The sequence below is a fragment of the Protobothrops mucrosquamatus genome, unplaced genomic scaffold (genome assembly GCF_001527695.2).
Source record: "Protobothrops mucrosquamatus isolate PMUCROS unplaced genomic scaffold, P.Mucros_1.0 scaffold_271, whole genome shotgun sequence".
In the NCBI taxonomy this organism is placed as follows: Eukaryota; Metazoa; Chordata; class Lepidosauria; order Squamata; family Viperidae; genus Protobothrops; species Protobothrops mucrosquamatus.
This window is the reverse complement of record NW_015386347.1, coordinates 158,653-180,791: the sequence shown is the minus strand read 5'-3', so window position 1 is coordinate 180,791 and position 22,139 is coordinate 158,653. Positions and strand designations below refer to the sequence as shown.

The 22,139-nt window shown below is 44.3% G+C and overlaps 1 protein-coding gene across 2 annotated transcripts; it reads left to right on the top strand.

Annotated features, from left to right (window-relative positions):
• Nucleotides 1-1,679: 1,679 nt before the first annotated feature.
• Nucleotides 1,680-22,032, top strand: TM6SF1 (transmembrane 6 superfamily member 1). 2 transcript variants are annotated; one of them, XM_015831677.1, is made up of 10 exons: nucleotides 1,680-1,773; nucleotides 6,810-6,913; nucleotides 8,094-8,191; nucleotides 11,426-11,529; nucleotides 12,260-12,342; nucleotides 13,647-13,768; nucleotides 15,910-16,014; nucleotides 16,864-16,956; nucleotides 17,982-18,101; nucleotides 21,525-22,032. In XM_015831677.1, the coding sequence occupies exons 1-10, from the start codon at nucleotides 1,682-1,684 to the stop codon at nucleotides 21,714-21,716; spliced, it is 1,113 nt and encodes a 370-aa protein (XP_015687163.1). In that variant the 5' UTR covers nucleotides 1,680-1,681; the 3' UTR covers nucleotides 21,717-22,032. The 2 variants fall into 2 exon arrangements, with proteins under 2 accessions (XP_015687163.1, XP_015687164.1); XM_015831678.1 differs by lacking the exon at nucleotides 17,982-18,101.
• The last annotated feature ends 107 nt before the right edge of the window (nucleotides 22,033-22,139 follow it).

Here is a 22,139-nt window from a genome sequence, read left to right as displayed (position 1 = left end):
ATAAATATGAGTCGGTCGCCAAAGGGTCTGGATTTTGATCACCTGACCACGGGGGATCCTGCAATGGTCTAGTGCAGGGGTAGGCATAGCTGGCTCAGGAATTCTGGGAGTTGAAGTCCATGAGTCATAAAAGAGCCAAGGTTGCCTACCCCTGGTCTAGTGCAGGGGTAGGCAACCTTGGCTCTTTATGACTTGTGGACTTCAACTCCCAGAATTCCTGAGCCAGCATGGCTCAGCTTGGAAACCCTCTCCCTTTCCCCTCAGCATGGCTGGCTCAGGAATTCTGGGAGTTGAAGTCCACGAGTCATAAAAGAGCCAAGGTTGCCTACCCCTGGACTCTAGTGAAAAATGCTCATAAGTCACTTTTTTCAACGCTGTTGTAACTTTGAATGATCACTTAATGACTACTTGTAAGTCAAGAACTACCCGTACTAGGTACTACAGTATTACAATCCACAGAATTCCAGTTCAGCAAGACTCTTTGTTGGGAATACTGAGGGCTGAAATCAAGGCTGCCTAAACAGCCCTTGGATGGAGAAAGAGGATATTTTTAACTTCAGGAACACTGTCCCTCCCCATCTAGGGCGGTATATAAAAAGTTGGCAAGCCTTGGATACCGATGAAGCATCTTCATTTACAGACCGTGGGAGCAATGCATATTTCTTAATTTGAATCGGAACAAAATGGCTTTGAAATCTTATTAAAAAAAACGTGTGATGCTGATTGGATTTATTTATCTAGGGAAAATAATGGAAGACCTCTGTTGGCTTGATTATCTCCTGGGGAACTTGATGGACAGGTCTACACTGTTTCTGGAGCAGCTGTCCTGAAGCGGTTTGCCCCTGCTTTCTTCTGGGGTGGTTCTGGGTTTCTGAGTGGCCCACCAAGAGCTAACCAGGTCCTGCAGAGCTTTCTGAGATCAACCAGGGTTGTCCCAGCCAGGGCTCCCTAAAGGAGTGTCAGTGACCTCAAAGTAGATTGTGTCTCTCATACCCTGGCTCCACCTTGCTGTTATCATTCTCCTGGACAAGGAACGCTGATAGCCCCCACTTCTGGGCAACAGCTGGATTGGACCTGAGAAGCAAACCAGTGGCCTCGGGTGAGATGGGGCAGGTGAGAAGATGGAAGAGGAGGAGATGGATTTCCAGGGGGGGGGGGCTTTGCTCCAGATCCCTAAACCCAGCATCTGGGGGCCAGCCTGGGTCTTCCACGCAAAGCTGGCTGCGCAACGATCTGACTCAGTACCCCGATGCCTAGAGGTGGCCATTCCTGCCCAGAGAGAGAGAGCCGCTGGACGGGCTGGCGGAGGAGGAGGAGGAGGAGGAGGGATCCTAACAGATCCGCCCGCTTTTGCCTGAGCTGATCGGGCGGCGGGAGGCGGCGTCTCTCTGGCCATGGGAGCCTTTGGGCGCCCTCTCCGCTCCAGCAGCGGCACCAGCGGCGCGCAAGGGCGCACCAGCTTGGCGGCAGGGCTGGAGACCCAAGCGGGAACCCTCCCCACGCCTGCAGAGTCGGCCAGCCCGGGACACGCATGGAGGAGCTGGCCAGGCAGCCCTGAAGCCCAGCGCCGGAGCTGGGAGCGGAATGCCGCCGGTCTAACCCCTCCGAGCCCGTCGCCGAAGCCAAAGGAGGAGGAGGAGGAGGAGGAAGAAGCAGAAGCAGAAGCAGGCCAACTGCTGGGATGAGCGCCGCGGCCGCCACCGGCGTCTTCGTGTTATCCCTCTGCGCCATCCCCATCACCTACCTCTTCAACGCTTCGGCTGCCACCGGCAGGTGAGCAAGGGGGGCAGGTGCGGACCGTTTCTCACCTGCGCGGTGCCAAGCGGGGCCGGCGTCAGGTGGGAAAGGGGCTGGCGGCGGAGAAGAAGAAGAGGAGAGAGGGCGCAGAAGTGACAAGGGCGGTGGGAGAGGGGCGCGCAAAAAGCGGAGCTTCGTCGCAGGTGGAAAAGCTCTCCGGGTGTCTGGAGGCAGCCCCCGTTTCTCTGGCCGCCCAGCCCGCCCGGAGAGATGCATCTCAAAGGCTAGGAGTGGGGGGGGATTTGCAGGAGTGGGGAGAATTCAAGGGGGTCTTGCTGGAAGCTACATTTGCACTCGCCGGGCACTGCTTCTGAGTCAACAGGGATCCAGCGGTGTGGCTGCTGTCGTCTGCAGGGTGCCTTAAGAATAAAGTACCTTGGATTCGACTAGGTCTGTTTAGGGACGAGTGGGGTGTGTGTGTGTGTGTGTGTGTGTGCTGAAGTATATATTGGGTTGAGGGGAGGGAGAGGGGCTTGAATAAATTGAACGGTATCAGCTGTTTGTCTTCCAGCAACTTTCCCCAAATGCCACAAGGGAGAATATTAAATCCCACGGGTTTTTCAAATCGTATGTAAGTCATTATTATTATTTTTTTTATTCATCCTGTCGGGTTAGCCATGCTGGGCCAGACTGCTGTGGACTCTGAAGCACGGCTGAGTTTGCCCAGAGGGCTGAATTCAAATCAAAGTAACCACTTTAGCACAAGGATAGAAACGGCAGCCTAGTTTTGGAACCAGACCAATTTATAAATTCACAGGCGGAACGTCGAGCAAGCCAAAAATAGCCGCAGTTCACACATAACCGTCATAAACCAGGTGTACAAAGCAGCCTTGCCCTGTTGCTTACATTCTGTGCCGCCACGCCCAATCAAATTGCCTGGGAACAGCAGGTGAGTTTAGGGCTACCTAATCCTTGATTAAAAGAATCAGATCCCTGCATTTGCGGAAGGCAAAACAAAGCACCTCTTAAGTCATAAATAAACTGCACTAACAAGACTGACAGGGCCATAGACCTAGCATGAGGGGTCAGAGGAAGGCATGGGGGTCATGCTGTGAAATTCCTGCCAAATAGGGAAATATCCATCCAGCTCACCAGGACTGAAGACAGAATATGTTGCAGGTCCCATCTATTGGGGATATATATCTGGTGGGACCACAGAAAGAGCTTTTTTAGTGGTGGCCCCTTCTTTATGGAACATCGTCCCCCCTCAAGGCAGGGCTGTCAAACTGTCAGCCCGTGGGCCAGATGCATCATAGCAAAACCATGCCCACCCCATTGCCGGCAATGGCAAAAAAGTTGCGATACGTCACGACACGTCACGTGATGTTGCGAGCTTGACACCCGTGCCCCAAGGTGTGATTAGCCCCCAGCTTGTTGCTTTTCCAAAAAGCCTAAAGATGTGATTTTGATCAGAGGGCCTGGAGTCCCCGAATGGAGATGGAGCTGATTATGTTGCTTGCTGTCATCGGGTGGAGTGGATGTTATTATCAGATCAATCTGATTTAATATCCTTGACCACAGCCAAGCACTGTTCTGTAATTTGCAGAGTACGCCATAGTATTCACTCTCACCCCTTTTAGTTATGTTTTAGAATAACTACATTTTTCCTTTTATCTTAACGAATTGTGACTCCTGCGTTTGATGGTCTGTGACCAAATAAAGATTTGATTTGATTGTGTTGCTGCTGCCACAGGGAGAGATTTTTACGTTGTGGATTTTTGTATACATTCGAACTAGACTGTGATGTTTCTCTGTGTCATATATGTATGTGTGTGTTTGGGGGAGGTGGGAGGTATATGCATAATGGTATTTTTTTTAGAGCTGAATGCAACACAATTTTATTTTAATGTAGGCTGATTAGTGTACATTTAAAGTGACAACAAAGATTCTATTCTATTCTATTCTATTCTATTCTATTCTATTCTATTCTATTCTATATTCTATTCTATTCTACAATCTGTCTATTCTATTCTATTCTACTCTACTCTACTCTATTCTATTCTGTTCTATTCTACATTCCATATTCTATTCTATTCTATTCTATTCTATTCTATATTCTATTCTATTCTACAATCTGTCTATTCTATTCTATTCTATTCTATATTCTATTCTATTCTACAATCTGTCTATTCTATTCTATTCTATATTCTATTCTATTCTACAATCTTTCTATTCTATTCTATTCTATTCTATTCTATTCTATTCTATTCTACATTCCATATTCTATTCTATTCTATTCTATTCTATTCTATTCTATTCTATTCTATTCTATTCTATTCTATTCTATTCTATTCTATTCTCCATTCCATATTCTATTCTATTCTTTAATGTTGTACAGCCACCCAAAGTCATCCCTGTGTGAGTTGGGCAACCATATAAGTTGGTTTAATAATAATAAATCTTGCACAGAAAACACTCGTGGCCTTCCCCAGTCTGGCAATCAGAAAGGCACCGACTTGGGGCAGGCATCTCTGCTCATTTTGTGCACCCAGTTGGCTGTCTTGCTGCTGGATGTCCTTTGCCCCTGGAACAATACCTGGAGTTTGCACAGATTGTGTTTCAGGTTATATAAAAGGGGAACATGCTGAACAGGCTGTTGTTGATCTGATGGCCAAGAAGGTACCCTGGGGAGAGCCGGGCCGGGCCAGGAACAAGAGCAGGAAGCCGGGCCTTTTGGTCACTTGCATAAGCTGGGCTGGTATTTTTAGAAGCCGCCCTGCCCTCTGGCTGGCTGTTGCCTGCGCTGACATGGTGTGGAAAGGGGCACAACAATAGCCAGCAGCTGCTTTCTCCAGAAGAAATGCCAGAGGTTCATTTGTCAAGAGAGAAGTGGCAGGCTTGGCCCGAATGCAAATGCTCTCTCCTCAGAGCCCATGTGCCCCAGCTCAGCAAAGAGAGACAGAGAGAGAGACACAGAGAGAGAGAGAGACAGAGAGAGAGAGACCAACTTTCAATCAGAATCAGCATCCCTGGACATTACTTAGCGTACTTATTTGCTCGATGTAAATGCCAGTAATGGAGCGAAAGGCACTACCTTCAGCTTGCTCACTGGGGCACGGATAGCAGAGGAGAGACTAAAGTGTGAATCTCCCTCCTCTTTGTGTGTGTGTGTGGGTTTATGTGTGTGCTTGTTTGTGTTAATTTTTGCCTCTTGGTTGACCCCCTTGGATCAGTCCCTGCAGTTTTCTTGGCAAGATTTCAGAAGTGGTTTGCCATTAACTCCTTCCTAGGGCGCAGAGAGAGGGACCGGCCCAAGGTCACCCACCTGGCTTTGTGCCTAAGGCAAGACTAGAACTCACAGCCTCCTGGTTTGTAGCCCGGATGTCTTAACCACTGCACCAAACTGGCCCTCAAGTGAATATCTTTGCCTTTGGATCAGTCTTGGCTCCTGGGGGCTGTCTGGATTAATCTTGGCAGTTTTCTTGGGAGGCTTTTTGGAAGTGGCTTGCCTAGGGCTGAGAGAGAGGGATTGACCCCAGGTCACCTAGCTGGCTTTGTGCCTCAGGTGGAACTAGAATACCCAGTTTCTTGATTTCTGGCCTGATACTTTGATCACTACACCATACCATGCACCACGATGGCTGTCTCCCTATTTATAGCGCAGCCCTTTAACCATTATTCCACAGATCTTCTAGCCAAAGCTAATAGTCAGAGTGCTTCAGCTGTTGATTCTCCATTTTTCTTCTTCCTCGTTGTTGCCCTTTGCTTGCTCCCTCCAAGGACATCAGCAGCAGTTTGCAACTGAAGGATGCTAAAACGCTCAGGAACACAAAAGGCAACAGTCAGCTCATCTGCTTTCATCCTCCACACTGCAGTCAGTAGGGGAAGTGAACTGTGCTGCAGGAACCAAAGTTTGGTTAATAGCTACGACAAATGTAGCTGTCTTAATGTACCTACAGGGTTCGTTTGCCACACCAAATCACCATTTGGGTAGACCTGATTTATGGCTGGGTTCCCGGTGTTATTATCACACAATCATAGTTGGAAGAGACCTGAGAGGTCATTTAGTCCAACTGCTGCTGAATTCTGTTTAAGGAGATGGAGTGACCAGGAAAACACCTTTTTAAGGAGTTGGGCTATTCCGCTGGCTGACAGCTCTTATTATAAGGAAATTCCTAAAATCTGCCTCCAAACAAGATGTTGGTCCTCTCCCCCACCATCTGATAGATAATACAGATCTCAATCAGGCTCCATCCCAAGATAATTTACACCAGCTGGGCAGGAAAAAAAAACACCCTCTTTTTGATTTCCCTCTGCCCTAAAAGTCTTTGTGTCCTGTCTGCAATTTCACACGTTGGCCACTTATTAAACTCTTTAAATTTGCACGTTTCCTGCATCTGGAATATGGATCTTGGAGTATCAGGCAAACCAGATCTTTGGCTGAGTGGGAGCATACCAGAAACACAACTAGCTTGGTCCAAAGAAGTCCAGCTATCTGTTGGAGCATCTCATGAAACTGCAGTTGTCTTCTCAAACCTGACCCCTCCTCCGTCTTAACGAAGCCAGCGAAATACGACAAAAATCTAACAGCGGTGTTTTTGCGGCTTGGGCCTTCTTCTTTGCTGGTATTAATATTTTGAGGAGGGAAAGGAAGTGATTGGCAAGTTACACTCCCCTCTGAAGCTTCACAGTTCCTCTAACCACTGACTCGCAGGAGGCCAAGCTGCATTTGTCAAAGAAAAGGCAATTCTCATTATTTGTTGTGGTTCTTGTGATAAATATCGGAGGCTTCTTACAATCCAGTTCTGCACTGCCAAAAGATCGGCAAGCTTGGTCTTGCAGGGAAAATTATTCACCCTTCCAGATTTTCCACCACGGAGCTCTCAGTAATGATTTCCTGTGTATGTTGGGATGCTCTGAAGTACATAATTGGAAGGGAAGAAAAGCACTGGTTGAAATCAGCATTTCTGTTTTCCTGTGGTTTTATTTGAGGAAGTGAAGGAAAACATGTTAAACTCTATTTCTCTCCCCCCCCTCTTTTGGTTTCTCACTTTTCTTTTTATTTCCTGTAGCTCTTGGGTCATTGTAGTAGCTGGATTGTTGATTCTGCTCTTAGTGGGCTTGGCAGCTCGATTTCTGGTGAAAAGGAGACCCCCAAGCGATCCACTTTTCTATGGTACGTATTGGTGTGGTGTGGAAAAAGTAAACCGGAGCTGGCTAATCTATCATTCAAATCCCACGGCAATAAACCATAGTTTAACTACAGTTCATTGTACTAACTGCAGTTGGCTGAATTTGCCTGAATGCCAACTAACGTTAAGCCAAAATCCAACACTATGCTTTAGTGGCTGGTTAGTATTAGTTTTTACAATGCACAGGACTGAATTCATTCATTCGTTTTCTGAATTTGCACAATGTAATGAATGAAATTCTTGAGACCGTGTCTAGATCCGGTTTAATGTATTGTGCAAAGACAACTGTGGTGTGTATGATTAATTATTGATCTAAGAAATTAAGGTTTCCTGACATAAGAACACGTTGGGGTAAGTCTGAGATTTAGACAGTGGCCTGCACTAAACCACAATGCAGCTCCTTTATTTTTGACTGAGTGTGATTTGCAATCTCACCCATGTTTTAGCATGAAGCATCTTGTGGCTATAATTGTAACAATGATAATAAAAATAATTCTGGCTTAACCGGAGGCTGCTTTTCACAGCTCAGTCGGTAGCAAAAGCTTTTATTCCATTTTTCCATTTGCATCTCCACTTCCTATCCCAGTGATGGCGAACCTTTTAGAGACTGAGTGCCCAAACTGCAACCCAAAACCCACTTAAGCATCATCGAGTGCCGGGTGGGTGTGGGCCATTGGGTGGGTGTGGCCCATTGGGTGGATGTGGCCAATTGGGTGGGCGTGGCTGCAGTGGTAATGGCAGACTGGGTGGGACTAAAAAGTTCAATCAATCAATTCCAACTTTGCAAGATCTTTTTTTTTCCCACGAGAAGTTGAAATCGACTGATTGAACCTTTGTGTTTTTTTTGCACACGGCAGCGGAGGCCTAAAGCGAAAAGGTTTCATAAAACCCAGCTGAAGGCCTAGGACTGGGGCCACAGCACGAGGGCTCTGAGTGCCACCTCTGGCACCCGTGCCATAGGTTCGCCACCATTGCCCTATCCCAAAGATAGGTGAAAACAAGAGGGCTGCAAATAGAGGATGGGGTTGATGACATCTGAACATCTGTAAAAGAACATCTGTGAACGGGGCCAGACCGTTGCATAAAAAAATGACTTGTGCAATGATAATTAAAAAGTGCTTTTTTTCCCCTCCTCCTCCTCCTTCTTCTCTGGTTTTGCTGCAGTTTACGCGGTGTTCGCTTTCACCAGCATCGTCAATCTAATTATTGGGCTAGAACACGATGGGATAATCGATGGATTCATGACTTATTACTTGAAAGAGGTAAATAGGTAATCATGGCTCATTAGGGGTGGAGGAAGTGGGTAGGCAGCTGGGAGCCCCGGTGACGCGGTGGTTAGGAATGCAGGATTGCAGACTGACTCTGCCCACTGCCAGGAGTTCGATCCTGACGGGGTTCAAGGTTGACTCGGCTTTCCACCCTTCCCGAGGTCGGTAAAATGAGGAGCCAGATTGTTGGGGGCAATATGCTGACTCTGTAAACCGCTTAGAGAGGGCTGTAAAGCACTGTGAAGCAGTATATAAGTCTAAGTGCTGTTGCTATTGCCCTTTCCTTCCTTCCTTCCTTCCTTCCTTCCTTCCTTCCTTCCTTCCTTCTTTCCATAACTCTGCCAACTGCCAGCAGTTCGATCCTTACCGGCTCAAGGCTGACTCAGCCTTCCATCCTTCCGAGGTCAGTAAAATGAATACCCAGATTGTTGGGGGCAATAGGCTGACTCTGTAAACCGCTTAGAGAGAGCTGTAAAACGCGACGGAGCGATATACAAGTCTAAAGTGCTATTGCTATTGCTATTTTCTCCTGGAATACTTGAGTGGAAAGCAGTGAAGTTTAGTGCAGTGCTTTCAAAGGATTGTTCACTTCTGCATTCTGAATTCTGGTGTGCTGGAGGCTGGCCAGCGGATGCTGAGAATTTTATGATCAGGAAGTAAACCGCAACCTCTGCAAAGCTGCAGATTCTCAGAATTGCAGGCTTGAGTTATTGGAGAGGGTTTCTGGAAGGAACAATGGACTTCTATGATTTACCTTTCGTTTGAAGAGAGCAGAAAGTGCACAACTCATCTTTTGTGTGTGTGTGTGTGTGTGATCTTAAATCCATTAAAGCCATGAATGGATCACCTGCTGTTTGCACATCCCTCTGATTTTGTGATCCCCTTCCTTGCTTGTATGTTTGAGGCTTTCAAGCTGGACGTGTGCGATGCTGCAGTGACCTTGTGAGTCACGAAAGGTCAAAATCCATCACCGACACAGCTATTTCCTGCCTTTGCACAGACTTTGTCCAAAGGTGATAGTACATGAATTGAATAACAATGTTCTTACATTTCATTCGGAGCAGCGCACAGCCTCCAGATACAATTTGTTGAGGGCTAGCAGCAAGCTTCATTTTGTTTGTATTCATTTCTGTTCTTAACTGGTTTCCCGCCAAATTGATCTGAATGATTCTTCAGGTACAAACAAGAGAATATATTTCTTCCTCACCGTCACCTTGGCAGTTAAATTCAATTATAAGGAAGTATATGTAGTCCTCAACTTAGGACCACAACTGAGCCCAAAATTTCTGTGGCTAAGTGAGACGGCGGTAAAGTGACTTTGGCCCCTTTTTATGACACAGTCACAGTTGTGAAGTGAATCATTGCAGATATTAAATTAGTAACATGGTTGTTAAGTGAATCTGGCTTCCCCATGGACTTTGCTTGTCAGAAGATTGCAAAAGAGGATCACATGATCCCGGGACAGTGCAACCATCATAAATACGAGTCCGTTGCCATGTTTTGATCATGTGACCATGGGGATACCGCAATGGTCGTAAGTGTGAAAAATGGTTATGTCTCATTTTTTTCAGTGCTGTTGTAACTTTAAATGGTCACTAAATGAACTGTTATAAGTTGACGACTACCTGCAGCTGGATTCATATGCGGATAAAAGGGGAACTACTACTAAGAGTTGGAAGGGACCTTGGAGGTCTTCTAGTCCAACCCCCTGCTCAGGCAGGAAACCCTATACCATTTCAGACAAATGGCTGTCCAGTCTCTTCTTAAAAACTTCCAGTGTTGGAGCATTCACCGCTTCTGGAGGCAGGTTGTTCCACTGATTAATTGTTCTCACTGTCAGGAAGTTTCTCCTTAGTTCTAAGTTGCTTCTCTCCTTCATTAGTTTCCATCCGTTGCTTCTTGTCCTGCCTTCAGGTGCTTTGGAGAATAGCTTGACTCCCTCTTCTTTGGGGCAGCCCCTGAGGTATTGGAAAGACTGCTATCATGTCCCCCCCCATCCTTCTCTTCATTAAACTAGACAGACCCAATTCCAGCAACCGTTCCTTATATGTTTTAGCCTCCAGTCCCCTAATCATTTTTGTTGCTCTTCTCTGCACTCTTTCTAGAGTCTCAACATTTTTTTTTTTTTACATCATGGTGACCAAAACTGGATGCAGTATTCCAAGTGTGGCCTTACCAAGGTGTTATAAAGTGCTATTAACACTGAGACCCAAAACTAGTTTGTGTCTCAGAGCATTGTGTGATCCAATGTTTACAATTGAGCATGCTGACAACGCTGAGTTATTCGGTTGTTAACCACAATTTAGCCCGTGGATAGAATGCTTATCAGGTCTTGATGGCTTTGAACAAGCTTTACATGGAGATTTAAAATTGGAATTAGCTTTTTTTTAAAAATAAAATAAAATAAAATCTGCACCACACATGACAGATTGAATGCTAAACTTGCCAAACCACTTTTTAGTCTACTAGATTAAACCAAGCTGGATTTGCATATTACTCCAGGTGTTATGCAAATTCAGGAAAGCTAAACTTCATGAGCATTGAATAAAGATAAGTGGAGAATGACTTGGGAGTAGAAGCACTAGAAGGGAGTGAGGTTTACTCCCAGGGGTCAATGGACCACAGGTTGAGAACCACTGCACTAGTATATAGTATAGTAGTATATACTATATACTAGCACTAGTATATCGTGGAGCGATGCAGTGTCATCACAGGGGTTCCGCAAAGGCTTGAAGACTTAAATCTTGATTTAAGTCTTGGGGGTCTGTGGCTGTGGTCCCTGGCCAAAAATGGTATTTGAAAGATGTCCAGGGTGAAGAAAAGACTGAGATCCCGTCCTCGTGGCTTCCCCTGTCAGTATTACTGGGAGTGTTCTTGGCGGTTCCTTGATTAGGCTGTCGTTTATTGTTTAATTGTTTGTCCTAGCTGGTAGTTCATTGATTGCCCTGTTTGGGCAATGAAACATCTGCAGGCAAACAGTCAAGATCAGGGAGCATCAGGGACCCCCACAGTTCAACCCGGAGCTACAAATATTCTCTTCCGTTGGAGAAAAACCCATCAGACTCTGTGGGAGAATTAAATTCATTGCAAAGACAACCAAGGCTATCATGATGCCACATTTTATCTCTGGGGGGGTTAAAACGCCAGACAGCTTTTTTGTTTCAGCTGTAACTGCTGGGTGGCCTTATCTTCTCGGCCACTCAGTTACTCGTGTGCTTATTTCCACAGGGCGAACCTTATCTGAACACGGCTTATGGCCACATGATTTGCTACTGGGATGGTTCCGTTCATTATCTGATGTATCTCTTGATGGTGGCTGCCATTGCCTGGGAGTACGTAAGCATGACAATTGGGGGGGGGTAAACATGACATTTGGGGGAGCTAAGTATGACTGGGGAAGTAAGCATGACATTGGGGGGGTTAAGCACGGCATTTGGGGGGAGCTAAGTATGACATTTGGGGGAACTAAGCATGACATTTGGGGGCTAAGCATGACTTTGGGGGGTAAACATGACATTTGGGGGAACTAAGCATGACATTTGGGGGCTAAGCATGACTTTGGGGGTAAGCATGACATTTGGGGAGGCTAAGCATGACTTTGGGGGGCTAAGCATGACATTTGTGGGGGCTATGCCTAACATTCAGGGGCGACTGTTGGGTTGTTTTCATGCCTTCCTTTCCAAAACTTCTATGTGCTGCCTTAACAGCAGACGGGAAATAAATACCGATTTCTTTACTCAGAAGAAAACCCTCCTCAAATTAAATAATGACAACAATGATAAAGAGCAGAAAAGAACAAAGATCCAGCATATAAAATGATTGAGTTGTTATGGGACATCAGTGTCAGGAAGCGCTCTTGAGCCAGTAAGGCTGAATATTTAAAAAATGGTCCTATTTATGTTTTAAGCCAATGCAATGCGATTACCCACTTATTTAGTGAAAGTAGTACATTCAGCGACTATAAATATATAGGCACATATTGTTTGTCTGAATGTACCTCCAGTAAGAGAACATGCATCACAACGGTATCTGAAAGCAAGGTTTTCTATTTTTCTCTGGCAGGGAAAATTATCGGATGATTGGCTTGTACTGGCTGGGATCCATCACAATGAGCATAATTGTCTTTATCCCTGGAAACATTGTGGGTAAGGAAACATTAAGAATACACTTTGCTTTGGGACTTTAATAATTGACTTCTTTTTAGAGTCTTGAATTTTCAAGGCAACGAGATCAGTGGTTACCAATGAAATGCATATTATATATAGTATCCTACAGCAGATTGAGAGCATCTTACTAACTTTGGCCAATCTCAAAAGCCAAGCAGCACAAGGTATGTTTTCTGCTGCGATGGGAGATTGGCTAAGCTAGAATTGCACACTAGCTGGAAAGTAAAAAATGCATCCTGCAACCGGTCTACGACAACTCGCCACAACCAACTTGCCTTGGCATGGGACAACTCACCATGGGAGAAGAGTTACACTAATATCGAAGAAACAGTGGAATAGAATCATCAAAGAAAAGATGCCAAAGGAGGGACAACATGAAATATGAATGACAAAAATTAAAATATTTTTTTAAATAATTAAATTGAATTGTTGAATTGTCCTGCAGGAGTTGTCTCATGGTGAGTTGACCATGCTGATTGTCCCACAGTGAGTCCCAACTGTGGCAAGTTGGCTGCGGTCAGTTGTGTCATTCTGTGTGCAACAAAGCAGTGGTTAATCCCTTTTGTTATGTTCCAAGAAAACTGCATGAAGTCACCAGGAGTTGAACCCTACTGGAAGGAGACTCTACCCCTGCAGTTGAACTAAAAAAACAAATAATAAGTCACAATTTAGTAAAGTGAAAGTAAATTGTGTCCTAGCATTTTATCCTGTAACCTGGAATATGCTCAGATTTATATTTGGCACCTCCTGGAGGAAAATTTTTAAAAAAACAAAAACAAAGGAGAATGTTTGCATTCCTTCTTCATTTTGTCTCCATTTCTTGGAATAAATATCAACCAGTATGGAGTTGGTCATGTTGGTTGCGAATTTTGAGAGTTGTCGCCTAACACATCTGGTGATCATCCAGTTAAAGGATGCTTAGCTCCCTCCAGATGTGCTTGAATAGAACTGCTACAGTTCCCAGACAGAACATCTGGAGATTAGGCACATTTGCATGAAATTGGCTGTGTCTTCATGATAAGAGAATATTGTTGCAAGCTAGTCTGATATGTGAGCCCAGCCAGGGACCTTATCTCATGTCTGAATGCACTGTGTGAAACTTTGAAAATGGGATACCTGAATAAACCAGGATTCAAATAACCCAGCTAACGTTGTCATGCAAACAAGAGCAGTAAACTGCACTGAGTTTGTTGTGATTTTCATCTGAATAGGCATGCAAAAGATTGCTCTGCTCAACCTGCCATTAACAATCCTTCATTCATGTTTTCCCTGTTGCCGAATAGGAAAATATGGAACAAGAGTGTGTCCTGTATCTTTGTTAAGTGTGCCGTATATTTGTCTCCCACTATGGGCTGGCTTCAAAATCTATAATCAACCACCAGCGGATGACTATTTCCCAACAAAGGTATTCTTCTTGTTATTATTGTTGTTATGAAAAGGAGGAAAAAGGCTTGAACTTCAAAAGAATTAAGAGTCTCTCGATCATCCGATTCCCCTTTTTCTGAACGTGTCGTTGTGACTTGCCAGGCTCCTTCTTAAGCGGCACCCAATTTGCGTGAACCGTGGCTGGGTTCGCCTTGCGCTCAGCCAAAACCAAACAATTCACATCGCTGCTCCGAAGGCCTGGAACACGTCATTTCATCCTAAATGAAGACATTTTTCTGCTTAACTCAGCATGCACAGAATCCTGCCATGTCCTTGACTTACAACAGTTTGTTTAGTGTCTGTGGAGATTCTCAGTCATTCCGGTCATGGCTGTCCCAAAGGTGTTTTTTCAAAAGGCAACTTTAATAAAGTTAGAAGGGACCTTGGAGGTCATCAAGTCCAACCCCCTGCTCAGGTAGGAAACCCTATACCATTTCAGACAAATGGCTGTCCAGTCTCTTCTTAAAAACATCCAATGTTGGAGCACTCATGGCTTCTGGAGGCAGGTTGTTCCACTGGTTAATTGTTCTAAATGTCAGGAAATTCCTTCTTAGTTCCAGGTTGCTTCTTTCCTTGATTAGTTTCTCCATCCATTGCTTCTTGTCCTGCCTTCAGGAGCTTTGGAAAATAGCTTGACTCCCTCTTCTTTGTGGCAGCCCCTGAGATATTGGAAGACTGCTATCATGTCCCCCCTCGTCCTTCTCTTCATTAAACTTGAAGACGTTTTGCTTCTCATCCAAGAAGTTTCTTCAGTTCCGAGTCAGAACTGAAGAAGCTTCTTGAATGAGAAGCGAAATGTCTTCCAAAAAAAATCAACCCAAAGAAAACCCAGTTGCCTTTTGAAAAAGCACCTTTGGGGAATAGTTCATTCCGAGTTACGACAGTACTGAAAAAAGCCATCAAAAAACGTTCTCCTAAACCTCAATACAGGTGACTTACGACCAAAAAAGTGACTTACCACCTTTCTTCACATTTATGACTGGGGCAGCCTCCCTGGGGTCACGTGATCAAAATTAAGACGCTTGGCAACTGGCTCATATTTATGACCGTCGCAGTGGGTCCCAGGGTCACGTGTTCCCCTTTGGCGACTTCCTGACAAGCAAAATCAGCGGGGAAGCCAGATTCACTTAACAACCGTGTTGCTAACCGAACAACTGCAGTGATTCGCTTAACAACTGAGGCAAGGAAGGCTGTAAAATGGGGCCAAGCTCACTTAACAAACATCTCACTTAGCAACAGGAATTTTGGGCTCAATTACGGTCGTAAGTCAAGGACTACCTGTATAGAGGGAAACATTCTGGGCATCACCAACATCTCGCCTTAGGGGGAAATATAAATATTGGTTTTGTTTTGAAGGGAAGAGGAAGTGGCAAAGAAAGTCTACCATTAAACATACTTTGGTTTCCAGCTCTGCTCCCCCCCCCCCCCCGTTGAAGAAGCCTTCCTCAAACAACCTAACAAGGCTAAATCTTTTCCACAGAAAGCAATGCATGCTGCTACTTGTGGGTTCTCCTTCTGCTTTTTGCCGGCTCTTGTTTTTGTAAGAGCTGCAGTAAATGGCAGTGCAATTGCTTCAGTTGGCTCGACTCCAAAACCGTTTGTACTCCAGACCCAGTCAGGAAACGGGTTTTCTGTTTCTTGAGATATATTTTTCTTCCAGGGTTTTTGTTTTTTGTTTTGTTTTGGTGGGACCGGGGACAAAAAGACGCTGAAACATGCTAAGCCGTAGTTTGCTTCCCTCTGAATTATGGAATTAGGTATAATTGGAGAGGTTTGCACCATTGTTAAAATTATAACATTTGGCTGGGTGGATAGGTCACGCTAAACCATAAATCATGGATCGGAAAGCTAATGGCTGAGGCCTCCTAGGGCACTGCAGCCCAAACTCAGCCGACCACACGATTTTTGGCAGGCGGCATGAATTAAGTCTGTGCATTGTTTCCCAAACTGTTTTGACACTTTGGACCTGCTTGAAAAATCAAACTGTTAAATTGCAGAGGCAAGGCGCCTCCTAAAAGACATCTGGCATATGGTACAAAGTACATTGTTTTGCAGTGATGCCACACAGCCCTTTGCTGCTTTGGGCGCAGACTTCTAACAGGGCTTCCCTCCCCGTTGCAGATCATTAAAGAAGTTCAGAAGCAAAATCTTCTGAGAAGACCGACTGACTTTCTCTTGGCTTCGTATTTCATTTTGGCAACTGGATTTTGCCTCTTCAGGGGCATGGTAAGTTTCTTTCTTTCTTTCTTTTCTTTTTAAGAATAGAATAAAGAGACCGGAATCTTATAACATGAGGTGTGTGCTATATACTGTACACTTTGCGCAAAGCATTAAATTTGAATTGAAAAGCATTTAAGTTTGCTTCTATGTTTAAACTTTAACATGGGGGCAGGAAAGGTGAGCATCCGGACATACACATCCATGGGGGGAGGGTGGGCAGGTGTGATAAGGTTTATGAATTGGTGTGCAATGCTGCATTACAAGTCCAGAAGGGTGGGATGTGTCACATAAGGTCACAATGCATGTTTTGTAACTTTGCATGCTGTAGGAGGTGACCAGGCTAAAACCGAGGGCGGGGTCAAATGCATCATAAGTCACGAATCCATGCATGCATTGCAAGTCCAGAAGGGTGGGATGTGTCACATAAGGTCACAATGCATGTTTTGTAACTCTGCACGTTGTAGGAGGTGACCAGGCTAAACCCGAGGGAGGGGTCAAATGCATCATAAGTCACGAGTCCGTGCATGCCCAAAAGTCCAGCTCACCTTGAATTTTTTCTTAATTCCCGCTCATTTCTCTTGACTGTTAGTAGCTCAGATTTTTGTAGAGAGCTTAAGCTTGCAATACATCTTTATACTCATTTGAATCTCCCGATTTCCCCTGTGCTCGACACATGCTTTGTCATCACATCCGTGTGGTTAAGAACAGACACTTACAGTTCCAAGTTCTTTCTCTCTTCCTCCCTTACCTACCTAGGAAGATGGCAGCTGGAACAAGATTTACACCAATTTCCTAACCTGTAGTTTATTGCACCAAAATTATGATCCAAATATTATGGCTCCAATTTTTCTCTAGATTGTTTTGGACTGTCCAGGCGAACTGTGTCGACTTTACAGCCAACTTCATGAGCCATACCTCAAGGATCCTGTTGCCTATCCAAAGCTTCAGGTAACCCAACTGAGACAGTTGCATTGCGATGCACACCTAACCTTTGGTAGCTACGCTCACACATTTCGAGGACCCGGAATGATTACTTTTAATTTATGACCCTGAGCCAGAATTGAGTGGATAAGGTTATGGATTAGAGTTCTGTGTGAATTTAAATATTGGGATTGGAAACTGGAGATTACTGTATGCATGCATATGAACCCAACAAAGAGAGTTTCTTCAGCAGGCATGGTTTAGCCTGAGATGTGAGGCATGACTGGAGAAATCATGCTAATTGTCAACATTTTTAGACTAAGAACTTATTATTTGACTTTGTACAACATTTAGGCTGCATTTTTTAAGCCCCTTAATACAGTTGCAGGGTTTATATTTTGCATCAATTAAAAATATCAACTATGACTTGACAATGTATGTGTACCCAACTATTATGGTTCATAAACCATAATTTATGGCTTAGCTTACCGCAGTCTGGTTTAAACACAGCACTAACCACCACTCTGCCTCATTTACAAAATTGTACAAGGAGACCAGACCTTCACACATAAATTTTGATTAAGGGACTGAAGGCTAAAACATGGGAAGAATGGTTTATAGGAATTGGGTATGTCTAGTCTAAGGAAAAGAAGGACTAGGGGAAACATGATAATACTGTTCCAATATTTGAGGGGCTCCTACAAAGATGGGGGCGGGTTAAATTATTTTCCAAGGCCCCAAAAGGCAAGACAAGAAACAATGGTTGGAAACTAACCAAGGAGAGAAGCAACCTAGAACTAAGGAGAAATTGCTTAATGATGAGAGCAATCAACCAATGGAATAGCTTGCCTTCAGAAATTATGGATGCTCCATCACTGAAGGCTTTCCAAAAGAGACTGGATGACCATTTGTCTAAAATGATTAGGGTCTCCTTCTCCAGCACGGGCTGGACTAGAAAACCTCCAAGGTCCCTTCCAACTCTATTCTATGTTCAAATGATGGCTGCTGTTTTGAAGGTGCAGAGATCAATTCTCTTCTCTTCTAACATTCAGATGTTAGCCTACATGTTCTACTCGGTGCCATACTACATAATTTCGGTATATGGTCTGCTTGTACCTGGATGTTCCTGGATGCCCGATTTAACTCTTATTCATGCTGGAGGACTAGCCCAGGTAAGACCAGAACATTTCTAACGATCCCATATTGGAGGCATGGTTTTCCTCTGTACTACTTCTACATTCAAAAGAGGGCGAGATCCATGAACTAAAACCTAGATAGTCCTAAGCTATGGTTTACTGAGTAGAGCACAGTTTGGCGCCATGGTGAAGGTGCTGGCCTAGAAACTAGGAGATGGTGAATTCTAGGTTCCCTTCTCCCTTAGGCATGAAAACTAACTGGTCGACTTTGGGCCAGTCTTCCTCTCTCTCAGCCAAACCACCTCATAAGGTTTTGTGGAGAAAAGAGAAGAAAAAGGAGACAGCATTAGGCATATCTGCTGCTTTGAATTGGCCAAAATATATAAACAGTGGAATAAACTCATCATCGCCGTCTGAGTTCACATACCACCCAAGCCATTAAGAAGGGTTCGCCAACTCCAACTTCACACGCTGAAGCCAAAAACTAAGTTAACCACACAGGCTGGGTTTGACCAACCTGCTAACCTAAAATGAGTGGTTAGCTAATTTGTGGCTCACAGACATGTTCAGACTCAGCCAGTGCGCTTCATATCTGGTTAAATTAAGTTGGATGAACTCAGGCAACTGTATTAATCAAATAAAGATGGTTCATTTAGCATGCTGTATCAACCTAGGCCTCATAGCTTAACATAATAAACTCCACTGTTCAATCCCTGCTCAGAAAGGATAAAGCTACCTATTCAATTTCTTTTGCTGTTGTTTGCACACGGGGCAATCTGAATGCGGTTACTACCCAGACAGAACTACTGTTGCCACTGGAGATATCACCGTACTAAGAGCCCCACCCAGTATCTATTATTCAGTGGATGAAGAGTTTGCAAAGAGGCTAAAGACAGAAAGATTGCAGCCGTGTGTTGCAGCTGCCAAAAAAGCCAACACAGTGCTGGGGTGCATTAACAGAGGGATAGAATCAAGATCACGTGAAGTGTTAATACCACTTTACAAGGCCTTGGTAAGGCCACACTTGGAATACTGCATCCAGTTTTGGTCACCACGATGTAAAAAAAGATGTTGAGACTCTAGAAAGAGTGCAGAGAAGAGCAACAAAGATGATCAGGGGACTGGAGGCTAAAACATATAAGGAACGGTTGCTGGAATTGGGTATGTCTAGTTTAATGAAGAGAAGGACGAGGGGAGACAGGATAGCAGCCTTCCAATATCTCAGGGGCTGCCACAAAGAAGAGGGAGTCAAGCTATTTTCCAAAGCGCCTGAAGGCAGGACGAGAAGCAATGGGTGGAAACTGATCAAGGAGAGAAGCAACCTAGAACTAAGGAGAAACTTCCTGACAGTTAGAACAATTAACCAGTGGAACAACCTGCCTCCAGAAGCGGTGAATGCCTCCAACACTGGAAGTTTTTAAGAAGAGACTGGACAGCCATTTGTCCGAAATGGTATAGAGTTTCCTGCCTGAGCAGGGGGTTGGACTAGATGACCTCCAAGGTCCCTTCCAACTTTATTATTATTATTATTATTATTATTATTATTATTATTATTATTATTATTATTATTATTATTATTATTATTACTACTACTACTACTACTACTACTACTACTACTACTACTACTACTACCGTATCAAGAAGTTTTCTGGCCTTGTATTCTTTAATATCTAGGATTCTGATTCTCTGGGTTTGTCATGGGGAAGAGATGCTTACATCTGATTCTTGCTCAAAAGAAGAGTTAGTAGATTATTTACTTCTTTATCTCATCAAATACTAAAAAATTGCCCAAGGTGGTTAATGGCAGGGAAAAAGCTCAAGTTTCAAACCCAACAATACAGTCGCATTAAAAAAAAACAGTTTAAAAAAGAAAGAACAAACCTCCTTAGTTTTCAATGTTTGCCTAAATTGATGAAACAGGATAGCTGGCAGATTTTCTTGGGGACAACTTTCACCATTGTGGAGCCACCATCAAGAAGATGCTGTGCTACGTTTTTCCAATAGCAGGAAATCTTCCATGGCTGCTCAGCTTAAACATGGAGATATACAGCATCTTCCTCGTATCGCAGATGCTGTTACCACACAGACAGAACTACTGTTGCCACTGGAGATATTTCCTCATCCTACCATCCTTCTCTGTCCTCTTATCGTAGGATACAGACTAATATTTGGACCTCTCCACCGATCAGCCCTAGCCCACCTTGCCCATAAAAGCTCAAGTTGTCTGGAGCATGACCTGGTCAGCCCTTTCTCTGTAGACCACAGTCAAGGATCATAAATTCAGGTCAATCATCACCATTGCTAATACACAAATAAATCACCGCTTGAAACAGGGGATGACGGATGAAAGACAAAGGACAAAACACAGTCCTGAGCTGTCCCAGTTGCTTCTATCTTTACATGTTTGCTTATGCTAAAAATATTCTTTGGCTTGGCAGACTTCTGCTCTTGCACATAACCTTAGATGTAAATTTACGGTATGTTCCAGAAAGCCCAATCGGAGAAGAAGCAACACCTTCTTCTCTAAAGACGAAGCAAACTGAAACTATCCAAAGTTTTGCTCTTAGCAAAGGAAACAGCAAATTACTCCATTTTTTTCACCTTTGAGCAGATGAGGTCCCGAGTGCTTGGGAAACACTACATGCCATTGTGTCAAAGCTCAAAGCAGGAAAACTCTAGTGGATGTCCTGATTCTATGCCAGGAGCTGACACAGAGACATAGATCCTCTCCAGAACATTCTGGTTCTCAAATCAGAATAACAGGATACTCTTATTATGTACCAAGCTTGATTGATGCTGTGCTTAAAATAAGAAGCAAGTTAATGGAAAGGGGACGCATATTGAATTAGCCGTAATATGGGTTGCTTCCCTTTGGTTTGGTTTGGTGGTTAAGCCCAACTTAATGGTTTCCTTAATGGGGCTAGCTGGTTGACTAAGCCACGGTTGGTTAGCTTCAGTGTTTCCATTAAATTGATTTCCTGGTTGTGACAAATGAAGCAAAAAAAATTATATCTGTAATCTAGACCCATGTTTGTAATATTTTAATTTTGTGTTTCATATTTTATGTTTTTATCTCTTGTATTTTTTTTTAATCGAAACATGCTGTGAACGTGCCCTATGATCAATGAATGTTTTATGAGCTGGGTTTGCCCAAGATGCAAATCTACAAGCCACCGAAGGGGATTGTGTCTTGGAAAGGGCACACATGATGATTTTGAGATAAGGGGATGCATGTTGGAGGGTTGCCATACAGCCCAGTCCCCCAAAATGCATGGGTCCAGAACAAAGAAGTGGGGGGTGGAGTCCCATTAAAAAATCCCATTAAAAAGCCAGAACACAGGGACTTTCAAGAGCGATGGGTGAGGGGTCTCTGGCTGAAGCAAGCGTGCCAATGCATCCAGTGATTATGGGGACTGTTAACACTGATTCCACTCACAATTCATTCCTTCTGCTTTCCAGGCTCAGTTCTCACACATTGGCGCTTCCATACATGCCAGAACGCCGTACATCTACAGAGTCCCCGATGAAGGGAAGATGTGGTTTCTCCTTCTCAACGTGATCCATGCAGTCCTCCCCCAGCTGTTTGCATATCGCTGTGTCCGCAACCCTGAGTTTTTCATGAAAGCCCAACTGGAAGAGAAGGTGGACTAGGAAGATGGCTTCAAAACTGTGGGGTGTCGCAAAGACGGGGTCCCAAGTTGGAAGCAAAATTATTGAAAATAAAAGACTTCTGTCTTCCATAATATTTCTTCGAGAGCTTGCTTCCCGTTTCCGTCCGAACACGGGAATCTCTTTCTCCAAATAGAACCAGTTTTGTTGGGGACGCGCTACAAGAGTCTTTGTGGGGTGGTGATGGCGGTGACGTTGAAAACATTGTGTTGTCCAAACTCTTGTTAATAAACTCTCTCACCCGTTGTCTCTCTAAATGCTCCCCCTCTGTACCAAACTCATTTTCAACTGTTGAATTAAATAGTTTCAGGAATGAATGGTGGACGGGACATTTTTCATCAACCCTGTCTAAGGTGGGGGTCAGTCTTGACCGAACCCCTGGATTCTTCTTTTTTAAATTTTCAA

What these genes read in the sequence shown, in the direction of transcription:
- TM6SF1 (XM_015831677.1), top strand. Translation starts at nt 1,682, where the DNA reads ATGAGCGCCGCGGCCGCCACCGGCGTCTTCGTGTTATCCCTCTGCGCC. An exon ending in TATCCCTGGAAACATTGTGG is followed by an intron (nt 12,343 to 13,646) that starts GTAAGGAAACAT and finishes GTTGCCGAATAG; the next exon opens with GAAAATATGGAACAAGAGTG. An exon ending in ATGCTGGAGGACTAGCCCAG is followed by an intron (nt 18,102 to 21,524) that starts GTAAGACCAGAA and finishes TCTGCTTTCCAG; the next exon opens with GCTCAGTTCTCACACATTGG.